Raw genomic sequence first — 12,219 nt, forward strand, 5'->3', positions numbered from 1 at the left:
TCTTTGATGTGGGCGTGTGGTTGTGTGTGCCATTAACCTAGTGGACATGGCAGGTTGAATATCTCACACAAACATTCATGTTTGCAGTCGTAACAGCTACGCATTGGGATCTTTGTGATGACTACACAAAGCCATGTAATATATTGAGTATTGGTCATTTGAACATGCATCTTGTCTTTTTAATTTGACTCTTTAGCAGTAATTTTCCTCAGATGTAAGACTGGAGTGTGTGTCCTGAGTAAAGATTTCAGGCTGATAACCAGTGTGTGCTTTTTTGTGTTTTTTCCCCTAGGAGCTACTGAGCAGACTGTTTCAAGAGGCCTTGAATAAACAAGAATAAGGCAGGAATATGACCTAATTAGCGACAAGCGTGACGGACAACCTGCAAATGTGTTGGTGGTTTTTTCCCAAGTTTTACCCACAAGGAAGACACATGCATCAGCGCACAAACTTGTGTAACACAATTACAAACCTCGCCCTTCCCTTCCTGTCATCCGCCCCAGTCCTCCATGGATTCCTACAACTTCCACTTTGAGAGAATGAGCAACGTGGACCTACATCCTCTGAGCCTGCCCGTCAGCCGGCTCTCCCCAGCCAAGTCCAACAGCAGCATCGCAGACCAACTAGCCCACCATCAGCACGGCAAAGGAGACTCTGCCTACAGCTCCTTCTCTGGTGGGTCCACTGCCCCAGATTACCCCTCACCCTTTCTCCCAGACGACATACAGTCCAGCTCCTTCAGCCACTATGCTGATCTTAAGTACGTAAAGTCCATATACCATCCGACCCAGGTTCTGCACTCTGACTCAAAGACCATGGACCAGCTCTATCGCTCTGTGGAAGCTATCTCACAGCAATATCGGAACAATTCCAAAGCAAATGTAAACCACCAGAATGCCAACAACAGTTTGCTTAACAACAACAAAGCGCTCTCTAAAAAAGAGGTGCCTCCTTTCCAAGGAGCCCACCCTCCCGTCCGTCCTCCTCCTGTTCCGGCACGCATGGATAGTTTTATAGCCACAAAAAACTTGGAAAACAGCCGAGTCCACAATCAAGGTACTGAATTTAAACCCCAGCCGCCCCAACAACAGCCCAGACCCTTCAGTCGACTCCATCCACAGCCCCTTGGTCAGAATGCCCCAAAAGCTGAGATGGCTAACCAAGATACAGGCAAAGCAAGCTTCAATTCTGACCCAGTTTTCTCAGTGTGGAGGGGCTCTCAACAGGAACTGCCACAGGCCCAGCAGCCGCCAACATACCGCCCCCATCTCCAGCCTCCCGATCAAACTAGGGCGCTGTTGAACCCACAATACCTTTCCATCACTGATAACAAAGCAGCGGAGCAGGACAAGTCAACAATCTCCCTAAGCCAGCCCGAGCGCCTGAAACCCAGACTGCCTTCAAGCAGTGGTGGATGTAATGAAGACCATAACAACAAGCCTGGTGGTAACAGTGGTCATTTGGAGAGTAAGCGCAAAAGGGCACACTCTGCGCATGATTGGCTTGGTTCAGAGCCACCTCGAGCTGCCAGCCCCTGGAATGCTGGTCAGGGTTTCATCAACAGCAGCATCCAGCATAAGGGTCAATTCTATTTTGTCACAGGAGTGTGTCAGCTGTCTGAATCTAGAATGAGGGCACACTCTGCATCTGTGTGTGGGTCTGAGACTGGAAGTGAGAATTCCACCGTGGTGCTAAGAGAAAAAGAAAGATGCCACAGCACAATGGATAGTTTCTTTGAATCTCTCCAAGAGAGCTCTGGAGAGACATCTTTCAGTGAGTCAAGAGAGTCTTTAACTTCTCAGAGCAAGGACCATTCCTCCAGGAGCCAGGATCAGGAGAATGACAGACTATCCCTCATCTCAATGCAGTCCTCGCGAAGCTTCGACACTTTAGAAGAAATCGACATGATGCAGAGTCGAGATATCAGCCGCCACACCGCCAACAACCCTATATTCTACTGTGGACCCGAAAGAAACTGCCCACCACATTCAACCAAACAAACAAAGGAGGCAACACCACTCATAAGCAACGAACAGTCCAAGAGAGAGGAACAAGCAAAAAGAGGGAAACGGCCGCCCTTAGGAGATGTAGCCAACGAGAAGATAAACAAAGAAACAACCCCGCTGCTGTATCACCTCACCGGGGCCAGCAGGACAGCGCCTCAGCCTAAAAAGGAGGGTTTCTGTATAAAAGGCAAGGAAGCCATTCAAAACAAAACAGGTCATGGAGATTTGGTTGGTACCGAGAAGGATAGAACAATAAAAAGTGACACAAGCAAGAACGATAGAGGGGAAGTAGTCTCCGCTGCCTGTAACACGCTGGATGACTCCTTTCAGAAATACTACAAAGAGAAGCTGAAGGATGCCCAGTCGAAAGTCCTGAGGGAGACGTCATTTAAAAGGAGGGACCTGCAGCTGTCATGGCCGCACCGTACCAGGCCAAAACCTGATTTTAGGCCAACAGTTATCCACGCTTTCTCATCATCACAGGACTCCGAGAGCTCCACAGAAACACTCACTCCCTCTGTGGCCTCTGAGGACACAGAGAGAGGGAGCATCAAAGAAGAAGTCAGGGAGAGTCAGGAGGAGAGGGACAAAGAGACCGAAAAGGTAAACGGGAGAACAGCGAATGTGGCCCAGCCCCAGGTAGCACGCATCAGAGGCAGGAAGCGATTGACTCAAGAGCAGAAAAAGATGTGCTACTCTGAACCTGAAAAACTCAACCAGCTCGGCAGTGGCCCCGTCCACTCTGCATGCCGCTCCTTTGGCAACGACACTGAAAGCCTGTTTGCAGTCGAGTGCGAGCCAGAGGAACATGTGCAGCAAGGAGAGCAGGGACTGGTTGCAGCACGGAGGAAGATGTTCGAGACGAGAGGTAGGGCCCTCTCAGCCTCTAGCGCTTCAAAATCCAACTTAAAACATCTGCAACACAAGGCGCTGGTGGAGTACATGGAGCGTAAAACAGGTCAGAAAGTTGCCGAGCCACTGCAGCAGTCTCTTCAGTTACCATCTCCACCCAGACAGAGGCACTCTCTGGGGGAGAAACCCTTCGACTGGGGTCCCAGGCCTCTATCAGGAAATAATGAAGGCAAAAACACCAAGAACAAACCCCACAGACCCCACTCTGCAGGTCGCATCCTAGACTCCTCCACCAGCTCTATCAGGTATGTTCCCTATCAGATCTTGTGTGATGCTTTTTGTCATCATATAGATGAAATCCTTTACATATTGAATGGAAATGATCCCATTTCAGGTACGCCCAGTTCTTCTCGGCACAGTCTTGTTCAGGCCAATATGATGGTCTGTCCAATCAACCCAGATGGAGGGAGAGCCAAGGCCCAGCTCAGGGGAAGTCGGCGTCAGTGGAGAGTCTCTTGGACCAACCAGAACCACCCTGTTTTTTAAGGAACAGATCCACATCCACACCACAGGTATGTCTGTCCAAATTGAGAAAATTAAGATATGTATATTTATATATTTTTAGAATAAAGTCAATGTCTGACAAACTTTCACAACTAACCTATCTCTGGCATTTGCTGTACTATTTCACACTCAATGTAATGTAGTCATGTGTTTTTACTCTTTTTTCTGGTCTGCAGGCACTCGATCATGAAGCAGATCCATTACCAGTTAATGCTACTGAAACCCCCAGGTATGTGCCAGCTACACAGACAAATTGGTGCATTTTTATTGGTTTATGTCACGACACTAATAGGTCAGTGAGTGTGCGCAGACAATAAATCTCCTCTTAAGTCTTTGGACACTGGAAAGTCAACACCCACCTGGTCTAGCAAAGCAGCATTCCTGTCTAAATGTTTATGCATGGGCTTTAAAAGAAGAATCATTGACTCGAGCTTTTTAAAGGAGTTGACATATTGTAAATATCAAATAGTTAGTTGCAATGTAAAAATACAGAGCCCTTTTATGAAGCTTTTTTATTTGTCCTTAAGGGATTACTTAAACCCGAAAAATGATCATACCTTACCTAGAAATGCTATCCACATGCCTCCGTGGTGAATAAAGAGTCAAAAAACCTGTGGTAGTTGTTCATTAATTGATGTTAATGGTGTCAGTGTTTAACAACAGCAAACTTGTATCTTTTCCATCTTTCAAAGAAACATTTTGCACAATTAGCCCGTCTGCAAATGCATCAAACACAAAGTTTGTTGCCGGATGAGCATTGTATAAATAGATAAATAAATATTCAGTGAGAGAAAAAACTGTATGAAAATGTGATGGTTACACGTGATGGTTTAGTAGTTTTTGTTTTAATTGAAAACTCTAAATTGATCCAACTTTGTTTGAATGAAGGACTTGCGTTACACATTTTAACATTGATTGTTGGTGTCAGTCCTCAGAGGCATGCCAGTGAGGATTCCTCCTTCAAGGTGGCCCCTGAGGCCCAGCAGCGTGTCCGTGTCGTCACACAGAGGGGGAAGTCCATGGAAGAGCTCGGGGCATCAAAGTTAACAAGACCATCGGCCATGAGTAAAAGTTCTGAGCAGTTAGATCAACTTTGGAGGGATTCGACTGAACCTGGAGGACCCGTCAAAGACAAGAGGAACGTTTCATTCTTTGCAGAAGTCAGAGAAACCCAGGGGCTGGTCCGAGGGGGAACGAGACCAAATGTAACAGGACAAAAGGAAACAGCAATCGTTGGTCAGGGACATTCACAAAACCAAGCCCACACAAAGTCTGTGTCAAGGCAGAGCTCTGAAACAGGGGAGGACTCCTCAGCAGGAACAAGGAACGCCAGTAGATCCTCCTCCCCGGCCTCCGGCTCCTCTTCCCGTGCCAGGATTCCCTCTGGATCTCCTGGTTCTCACGGCCCGGTTACAGATGAGGTCAGGTCCAGCAGACCGCCCAGTGAGACTACACCTGACCCACCTTCCCCCAGATGTCCAGAGCCCAGTGAGAGAGAGATCAAATCCACCTCATCGACTCCCCCTCAGACAAAGCTTCCCTGTGAAAACAGGCCCAGCTCCAGGTAAGATTACACTCTTTGTCAATGCAACATGTTTTTTCTTCTGGGAAATTGTTTGACTTAAAGGGGCCACTTTCTTCCACAACTTCCAAAACATTCCTTGCATTGGGTTTTTCATTTGAATATAGTATATCCATTCAACTTTCTTTCTGCAAACACATTTTTTCCTTAAGAAAACAGATCACCTTGCCCACTCTTACATACCACAACAGTTTATTATTGACTGCTTTTTCTACTTGGGTCTTTGTCGGATCAGATTCAAGTATAATTTAAATGTAGTCAATAATAAACTTGTGAAGGCCTTACCTTTTACTTATTGACACTGTTTTTCTGCACCCACGTTTCCTTTCAACAGATTGTTAACCATGACTTGCTTCTCTTTCATAAGACTCACGACTTCTCCTTCTGCAACTGGATCAGAGAGAGAGCAGTCAGTGGATGAAGAAAGCAATGTTTCCCTCCAGCCCTTGTCAAACCATGAAGTGTCTCTGAGCTGCGGCGTCACCACAGATCCATCGCTGTGGATTCTCCCCGCAGTAGAGGAGATCAAAGAGGAAGTTCACTCTTCGGTGCTGACAGACAACGTATTTGAGGACGAGTCAACTACCTCGGCCCCTCCGACACAGACAAGTGAAACCTCTGTGTCTGCCTGCACTTCCATATCTGACGCAGACATCAGTCAGCAGGTGGAGGAGGAAAATCCAAAACCGGAAGATGAAAAGTCCGTCGAAAACCAAGCGACGGAGGAGAGGGGGACAACGGAGGGAGAGACCGAGAGCCTGGAGAGGCCTGCTGAAAGACCAAAGTGGGAGGAGCTAGTTGAAGCGGTAGTCAAGGCCGACCAGTCGCTGGCCAGAGTGTTCTACCCACTGACCAATCGTAAAACGGCACTGATGCTGATGGAGCAGCTGCTGTCAGAGGACACGCTGCTGATGGAGGAGCACTACAAGAAGAAGCAGGAGCAGAAAGGAGCTGGAGAAAGGTAAACGTTAATGTCGTAGAGCACAACACAAACCCACCTCTTGTACAGTTAAATAAATAAACTTGTTTACACTTTTCAGAGACTTTTCCTGCCTTAGTGAAGACAGAACGCTCCTGAGATGTGTTCTGAAATAATACTTATGAGTGAAAATAAGTTTATCTGAGTTTGCCTTACTTTGGAGATGGAAAAAAAATCCATTACACATTTTAAAACTAGTTTATTGTTGAAATGGCATTTAGAGGGCAGAGATAATTAGGATTCCTGGTTTAATGTTTCTCTGTAACGTGATACTGGTTTATGTGTTATCTATTGTTGCATCACATGCACAGAAGCACCTGGTCATCTGATTTCCGAGGTACATGACCTCACATTCCTGCCTGTGTAAGCACTCTTCAGATACATGTCAACATTTTTCTTTTTCCAGTCCTGAAACAGTGGAAGGGGCTGAAGCATCTTCTGATCCGTCTGCTCCTGACAGCCTTAAACCTCAGAGTACAGACCTGCAGAGCAAAGCTGACATCACTGAGAGAAAGGTGATTATTCATTCAGGCACCATGGTGTATGGTTATTGTCCAAACACAAGTAAAGTGTACAATTCAATACTTTTAAACCATTGAACATTTTACCATAGCCCATATATTTCTGAATAGTCACAGCTTTGTTTTAAATGCATGTACATTTAAAATTACAAGAAAGCCATCAGGACAGCGGAGTAAACAGGACATTTTACCACAAACTCGAAGGTCTTCTTCTGATTTTCTTTAAAAAAAATCAACCTCTGGATTCCATAATGATACCATCTGGATAACATTTGGCCTTAAGTGGATTCATTTCAGGCTGAGATAGTTGTGTGTCTCTTATCACATGATATACTGTCTGGCTCTTATCAGTATCTCCTTCTTGCATAATGTTTGGCTTTGCAAATAGCCTCCCCCCTATCCTGACTGCCTCCCACATTCACTTTTGATACATTTTGCCTTCATCCTATCACTGCGAATAGGAAATACATGTTTTTAATTAGCAAAGTATTATTTATACACGTTTTTTCACCCAGTCGTCTGTAGCGTATCACATATCCCGTCGTCACATATCCCCTGCTCTGCTTGAATTATCAGAGTCTCTTAACGTCCATTATCGAGGAGCGCCTGCATTCGCTGGAGGAGACTCGCGGCGCCCTGCAGGCAGAGATCCAGGAGAACCTGGCTCACGGGGGGGCCCTGGAGGTGCTGGTCCGCAAGCACTGTGTGCCCGTGGAGCTGGAGAGGTACAACCTTTTCATAGGAGACCTGGAGAGAGTGGTGAGCCTGCTGCTGTGCCTTTCCGCCCGGCTGGCCAGGGTGCAGAACGCCCTCAGCACCGTGGACCAACACACAGATGCTGAAGAGATGGTAAGGAACCAAAACCTTATTTGGAGACTTTAGGGTTGATAAATTAGGGTTTTCTGGGGCTGTCTCAAGAGAATTCTCCTTCCAAGAATGTTTTTATCTTCTATAATTTATTGCCTGATGTATTCCTTGAAGTTGTATAATTGTCTGGTGGTAATACTCTTGCCAGTAGGGAGTGTTTTTGAAAACACTCCTTGATGGGGCCTTTAATTAACCTCCCAATTTCAGGATTTCTTAAGCTATAGAGGAAACATTTTCTAAGCAGTCAAATCTACATAATCCTTTTTGCTACATGTATTTTTGTAGTAGATTCTGTAGCATCCATTTCTCAATATAATTATTCAAATCACACATGTAAATGAGTGCATGAAGTTGTATTATCAACGTATAAATCTGATTTTCTTGGTTAAATGTCAATTAAATGTATTAAAGCCAGATGTGATAAAAATAAATCTAGGGATGTACCCATACACACTATACATCGAATTAAAAGCTAGGTAGTGTTTATGTAATGCAACCATACAGATTTAGTGATTTACTGCTGCTCATTTAGAGCTTCTGGGTGAAAAAAAGACGACCGCAAGTGTTGGAAGTGCACGGCTGCTCCCATGCCCTCGGCTTTACTCTCGTTCTGTTTACTTTTGAACAGCAAACACATGCCACTTGGGAAGTTAAGGGCGACTTAAATGGAGTCAAGGTTTCTCACCCTGTGGAATTCAAAAAATGTTATCTACGTATAATTGCCTTTTTAGCTTATCTTTATTTGACCCAAAAGCGTAATCAGGCATTTGAAGATCATTTTTTATTGACAAATAATTACTGAAATTCCATCATGTCAGGCTGCATCTGAGGTAGATAGAATTAATTAAAAAATGTTTTACTCTCAAACGTTTAAATTCAAATAACATGTGTTGTATCACACGATCGAACTTGAGCTCTGTACCATGCTCGGTTTCCCCTCTGGATATCCTGTTTCATTATGCTCCCTGGTATTTACAGCATCAAATTATGTTTGCATGGATGCATTCGATTTCTAGATTTATCCCTGAAAGGGCTCTTTGTCAGTTTGTTCATCTGTAAAAGCCCAGCTGAATGTGCTGCGTACGGAGAGCCTGTTAGAGGCTCATTTGTTTTCTTGCTGTTATCAGCAACACTGGTATTTACACTGACTCACCGAAACTGCAGTCCGGTTTCGATGACATTTGTACCTACCCTGCCCTCTGTTGACATAAGGAAACACTGCACCTACTGCCCTGTGGCATAACCAAACAGCTTGCACAGCTCTCTATTACATCAAACATCATATAACCTTCCAATAATAAAAAAAAAATCCATCCCAAATACAATACTTGGACATGTTCAAATGCCTTATCAGCATTGTTCTCCAGTTCTGTATTTGTATGAGTGTTCTCAGCTGAATATTTACTTACTGTACCCGCTTAATACGAGGAGCATGACCAAGGCACAAATTCAACACCAGAATAACATTTCAAAACCGACCTAACAAATTCTTTTGTCCCCTGCAATATCATGTGAAATAGAGAGGAAACGTTAGCAGGTATATCTCACGTTCTTTATCCTCTGTGTCTGCACTCAGCAATCTCTGGACAGTCGCCACCGTCTGCTGTGCAAACAGAGGGAGGACGCCAAAGATCTGAAGGATAACCTGGACCGCAGGGAGAACCTGGTCTCCACCTTCCTGGCGCGTCAACTGTCTGCCGAGCAGCTGCAGGACTACCGGCGCTTCGTGCAGACCAAGGCCTCACTGCTCATCCGGCAGAAGGACCTGGAGGAGAAGCAGAGGCTGGGAGAAGAGCAGCTGGAGGCCCTCTCCAACAGCCTGTGAAAGGAGGAGCAACATAAGCACAGATTCCTCCTTCACTTGCCTTAAAGTAGGATTGCTTGTTTAAGAAGACATGTAGAGAGATGGCCGTGTTTTTCCCAACCCTGTCATGACATTGTGTTGTCTCCTTAAAGGCTTTGACAGGGCTATTTGGAATCACATCATGCCTCCTGCTGCTCTCCTCTCATGCGATTCATGAGGCTGCACATAAGATGAGAAATTAAGACTCCTTTGCCTTTCAGCCATCCACCAACGGCTCAATCCCCGCCCATTGTGAGACTGCACAATCTGTGCACCTGAAGACTTTTCTCAATGTGTCGCACATGTTTCCATTAACTTAAAACACTGAGCTGATTTTTTTTCTATGTGCCTTGATGTTGGTGTTGTTGTGGAACGTTTTCCTTTAGAGCTGCTGTGTGCTGGAAACTTTGCGTCCCCTGCAATTTAGCAACTGTCCTTCACCTTTTCAATGAGATGGTAGTGCTACAGCCCTGTATCTGCACCTGTGGAAACCTATTATAAGCTTTAAGATTGTATTTGGACCTGTGTGAAGGCTTCAGTGAAAGTGTAGCCTGAGAGGGGGGCGCTGTACTGTATCATGTCAGCAAGATGTACAATAGATGTAGTAGATTTAATCGTTATGTTTTTGTAAATGTTCTTATTTTTAAACGTGTTTCAAATTAAGGCACTAAAAACCAAAAAGGGTGAATGAAAAAAAAGCACTTTGTAATGATACATAAATGCACATTTCTTAAAATCAGATTCAAGTAATTTCAATGAAAGCCTCACTCCATCCATTTAAACAATATTCCTGTTTTTTGTCATTGTTTCGTGATACATTTTCAACAGGAATGTTGAAATATTTTTTTATAAAAAGGTACATGAGCATACCCTGCAACATTAAGGATTTTGTAGAAATGATTTTCCAGCTAATTTCATACATAATGTTATTAAGCCTGAATGACTTCACGCTTGAACGGTTTCTCATAAGGAGGTGCTAAACCTTTTTAATCAGATTATAAGTGAGCAAGAATTATATCACTGAGTATTTTCTCCCAACGTCCCTTTGTCACAGAAGTGACACGTGATACTTGAAATAGTTTTTATTAAACAGGAAAATCCACAATCTTCACTTCAGGCGTCTTAACCTAATTTTCTATTCTCTACCTCCACTGCATATCCCCTGTTAGACATGGAACTTTTACATTTAATTAAATGTAGTTTTAAAAAAAACTCTTCTGGGTGGAAACGCACTCTTGAATCAAAAGACTTTCCCCCATTTGTTTTGGAAAATCTGTTTCCACATTTGTTTTTTTACCGAATCGTCAACTAGACACATCAAAGTGACTGTTGCTCTATGTCAGAATATGTGCGTGTGAGTGTGTGAAATCATGAATGTCTTCATTTCATGTTAATTCAGAGAGTAGTTTTTGAAGAGACAGACATACAGAGCTACTCTTGGTGTTTACCTTTTAAAGTTTTCAACAAAACTCCTTTTGTGGAAGTGATCAAAATGCTATTATCCCTCAGGAAATTATACCTTTTGGCTGAACTGAAAAGATGTGCTGTGCTGACTGTTTTATAAATGATATTTATGTAATAATGACGACAACAAGCCAGAGCATCATCAGCGGCCTCTCCACTTAAAAAAAGCATTTACCCAAACTCAAAATGTCAAACAAACAAACTACAAACTCTTTTACTTTAAAATATATTTATTCTGTTTCTTTTGATAAGCAGTTTCTCCACCCCAGCCACAACTAAAACATTTCTCCAGAGATTTACAACCCTGTCGGTTTCAGTTTGCTAAACAAATGTATGTTTGTTTTGGCCTTTGTGCTGACGCAGTCCTGAAGGGTTAGAAAGACTCTCATGTTGTTCCCCACAGCCTTCAGGAATTTCCAAAGTATGCCACATTCAGGAGAAAGAAAGCTTGTGGGGGAAAAAGTGATGAAAAAGCTCCCACAGAAGAGGAGCAGCACATGGAAGAATACTCATTTTAGATCTTGCTATGCGTGTGTACTAACACACATGTGACATGTTTCCTTCATTCAATCAAAGCAGTGTTTTGTTGAAGTCACAGGAAAATAGACCTGTTTTTGAAGTAGGATTATATTTGTTTAGTTTTCACATACTGGAAACACACATTGATACAAACAAAATCTGTTTTTGAAAATATTTCAGTGATTCCCTGCTGGTGGGATGACAGCAGACATTTCTAAATCCACTATTTCCTCTCTTTCACGTCTTTTTTCTGTTAATAGTTTAAGTTGTTTTTTGTGCCTGTTTGGAGTTGTATATTCCATGATGTTTGTTATATTGTGAATAAATTAAGCTCTCCCTCTCCATCTAGTGTACCACCGTTCTTTATTTCTCTCCAGAGTGAACTTTACTTAAAACAGATGCAGACACGTGTATCCAAGGTAAACATAAACAAACAATTGACACAAATGTTGGCTGCATTTAATTTTTAGTCAACAAGTGGTTTAAGTGTTGTGCTTCTACTTCAGTATCAGAGATGGGGTAACATTGTTTGTCACATACGTTTTCATATCAGTCAGTATTTGAAGTTTTGCTTGAGTGGCGTTTCCTATCAGAGCTCATCTCTGCCCTCTGCAGCTTAAACAACAAACTGCTGCTGAGGGAATTTAGCTGTTTCTGTACTCAGAGCAATATTACACCATTTTGATTGACTTTATTGGTTTAAACACTGTTGGGGAGCACCATAATCTATAGGCAGAAGTAAACTATAACTTATTTTAATTGCTTTGTGAGAAGGGGGTAATCTTGTATTTTTATTGAATTCTTTAGAGCACAAAGTGTGTATTGCTATGTTCAAATACAGTTCAGCCTCAAGTATACTAACTACAGTGTCAGAAAATTAAAAATAACAGGAAGTAATGTATTTTAAGAAAATATTACTACTACTAATGATTAGCTTGCATTACATAATACATTACGGTAGCTTAACTAAGAAAACTGGAAGCAACATGGTTAACTTTAAACTGCTAGCTTGGCTGTCTCTC

At 43.2% G+C, this 12,219-nt stretch overlaps 1 protein-coding gene across 4 annotated transcripts in view; it reads left to right on the forward strand.

Moving 5' to 3' along the window:
• The window catches only part of shroom1 (shroom family member 1), a 28,398-nt gene extending 16,857 nt beyond the window's left edge, over positions 1-11,541 (forward strand). For 3 of the 4 annotated variants that reach the window (XM_063895174.1, XM_063895175.1, XM_063895176.1), the window contains exons 2-9: positions 293-3,163; positions 3,253-3,430; positions 3,599-3,651; positions 4,351-4,986; positions 5,372-5,965; positions 6,390-6,498; positions 7,081-7,353; positions 8,948-11,541. In XM_063895174.1, coding sequence (XP_063751244.1) covers positions 510-3,163; positions 3,253-3,430; positions 3,599-3,651; positions 4,351-4,986; positions 5,372-5,965; positions 6,390-6,498; positions 7,081-7,353; positions 8,948-9,196 — 4,746 coding nt within the window. In that variant the 5' untranslated portion in view covers positions 293-509 and the 3' untranslated portion in view covers positions 9,197-11,541. The remainder of the gene's footprint in view (positions 1-292; positions 3,164-3,252; positions 3,431-3,598; positions 3,652-4,350; positions 4,987-5,371; positions 5,966-6,389; positions 6,499-7,080; positions 7,354-8,947) is intronic. The other variant, XM_063895177.1, reaches the window with a different exon arrangement.
• The last annotated feature ends 678 nt before the right edge of the window (positions 11,542-12,219 follow it).

Source organism: Eleginops maclovinus, chromosome 11 (assembly GCF_036324505.1).
Source record: "Eleginops maclovinus isolate JMC-PN-2008 ecotype Puerto Natales chromosome 11, JC_Emac_rtc_rv5, whole genome shotgun sequence".
Lineage (NCBI taxonomy): Eukaryota > Metazoa > Chordata > Actinopteri > Perciformes > Eleginopidae > Eleginops > Eleginops maclovinus.